The sequence below is a fragment of the Austrofundulus limnaeus genome, unplaced genomic scaffold (assembly GCF_001266775.1).
Source record: "Austrofundulus limnaeus strain Quisiro unplaced genomic scaffold, Austrofundulus_limnaeus-1.0 Scaffold111, whole genome shotgun sequence".
Classification (NCBI taxonomy): domain Eukaryota; kingdom Metazoa; phylum Chordata; class Actinopteri; order Cyprinodontiformes; family Rivulidae; genus Austrofundulus; species Austrofundulus limnaeus.
Window position 1 is genome coordinate 290353 of NW_013952513.1, and position 1485 is coordinate 291837.

Below are 1485 nucleotides of genomic sequence, written 5' to 3' on the forward strand. Positions count from 1 at the left end.
GTTTTTAGCCTGATTCATTATGGTTTTAAATGGGTTAAAAACTGTCTAATGAAAAAAAAATTCAGGTGAGAGTGAAAAAAAAATGTAAAATATTATGTTTCATCCTCAATATGTCTAAAACCACAGCAGCTGTTTTAATACTTACACTTGTGATGAAATCTTCCAAGTGTTGCTTTATTTTGATACTAATATTATTTAAGTAGAGTTTGTAAATGCTGAAATACACTCAGCTACATTTCAGCATGGGATTTTGACCAAAAACTTCAAGGAGCTTAAGAGGTTAACTCATTAAAAAATCTGCAACCCATAAGTCTGGACACACATGCAGCTTTTATGATCCAGATCCTTTGGAGCTTTGACCAAAAAGTGATTCTTCCTCGTTCTGCCATGTTTGAACTGGGAGTGATGCAGAACAAAGCTGGAAAGGAAAAACAACCTATTTGTGTTACACTCTTGGTGAGATTGTGTTCAGCTGAATCTCTACAAAGAGAGGAAGCAGCAGTTTGACCTCTGTCCTCCTGATTGATTCAGCTTAGTGTGAGTGTCAAAACAGCTTCTTTCAAGGAAAACACTGGAGATTCTTGGAAAGGCGTGTCTGAGTTTCTATCCAAGTCTGAGTTGGACGACTTGTTTGTCCCACAGGTTCCACGCAGAACGTGCCATAGACATCATTACTCATATTCTGCCTGAGGACCACCTTCTGCTGGCGTCCTCCAAGAGAGTCAAAGGTGAGGCATGGTCCCTGGGCCTGCTGCCCACTGAGTGAAGAGCACATGACCACACACCAGGAGTATTTTGTGTTTGCAAACAAGCTGTAACACCAGGTCTTGGTTCCCTTCAGCTCTGATCCTGGAGGAGATCGCCATCGACTGCCACAATAAAGAAACAGAAGAGCGTCTCCTGCAGGAGGCTCATGACCTGCACCTCTCCTCCCTGCAGCTGGCCAAAAAGGCCTTCGGGGAGTTCAACGTTCAGACAGCAAAACACTACGGCAACCTGGGACGGCTCTACCAGTCCATGAGGAAGTTTAAGGTTTGTTTAAACTGTTTCTGTACGGCAGGGGCGGGGCCACAGGGCCACTGGCCCCTGATGAAATTTGATTGAAAGCGATGATGCTGGGTGCAGTTCCATGACCAAACACTGGAGGTGCTAATGAGTAAAACAGGAAAGTCCAACAAGAATCAAATTAACAGACCTCTTCTTAAAGGGATCCATGATTAGTTGTAACATTAGACTTTATTTGATAAACATTTATTTTAACAGTAAAATAAAAATGTAAAAATACTGTAGACTGTTTAGTTTTGTAAATTTTTAAAAATATATTTTAACATGGACGGAGCCATTTTATTTACATGCAAAGCATTCTGGGTAAATGATGTCGACAGGTCCTCGGTGCGAGGCTGCTAGCGAGCTATATCCACCCTGAAGGTTAATCTTGGACAAAGGCTGTGTCCAAAACGACAGGCCGGGTCCTCCGGAGGACCC

General features: G+C 42.5%; 1 protein-coding gene across 1 annotated transcript in view; it reads left to right on the forward strand.

The window, feature by feature from the left end:
* The window catches only part of appbp2 (amyloid beta precursor protein (cytoplasmic tail) binding protein 2), a gene marked incomplete at its 3' end in the record, with an annotated part of 17725 nt that extends 16693 nt beyond the window's left edge, over positions 1-1032 (forward strand). Inside the window, 2 exon segments of the mRNA XM_014014174.1 lie at positions 643-728; positions 842-1032. Of these exon segments, the coding sequence (XP_013869628.1) occupies positions 643-728; positions 842-1032 (277 nt within the window).
* Between the last annotated feature and the right edge of the window lie 453 nt (positions 1033-1485).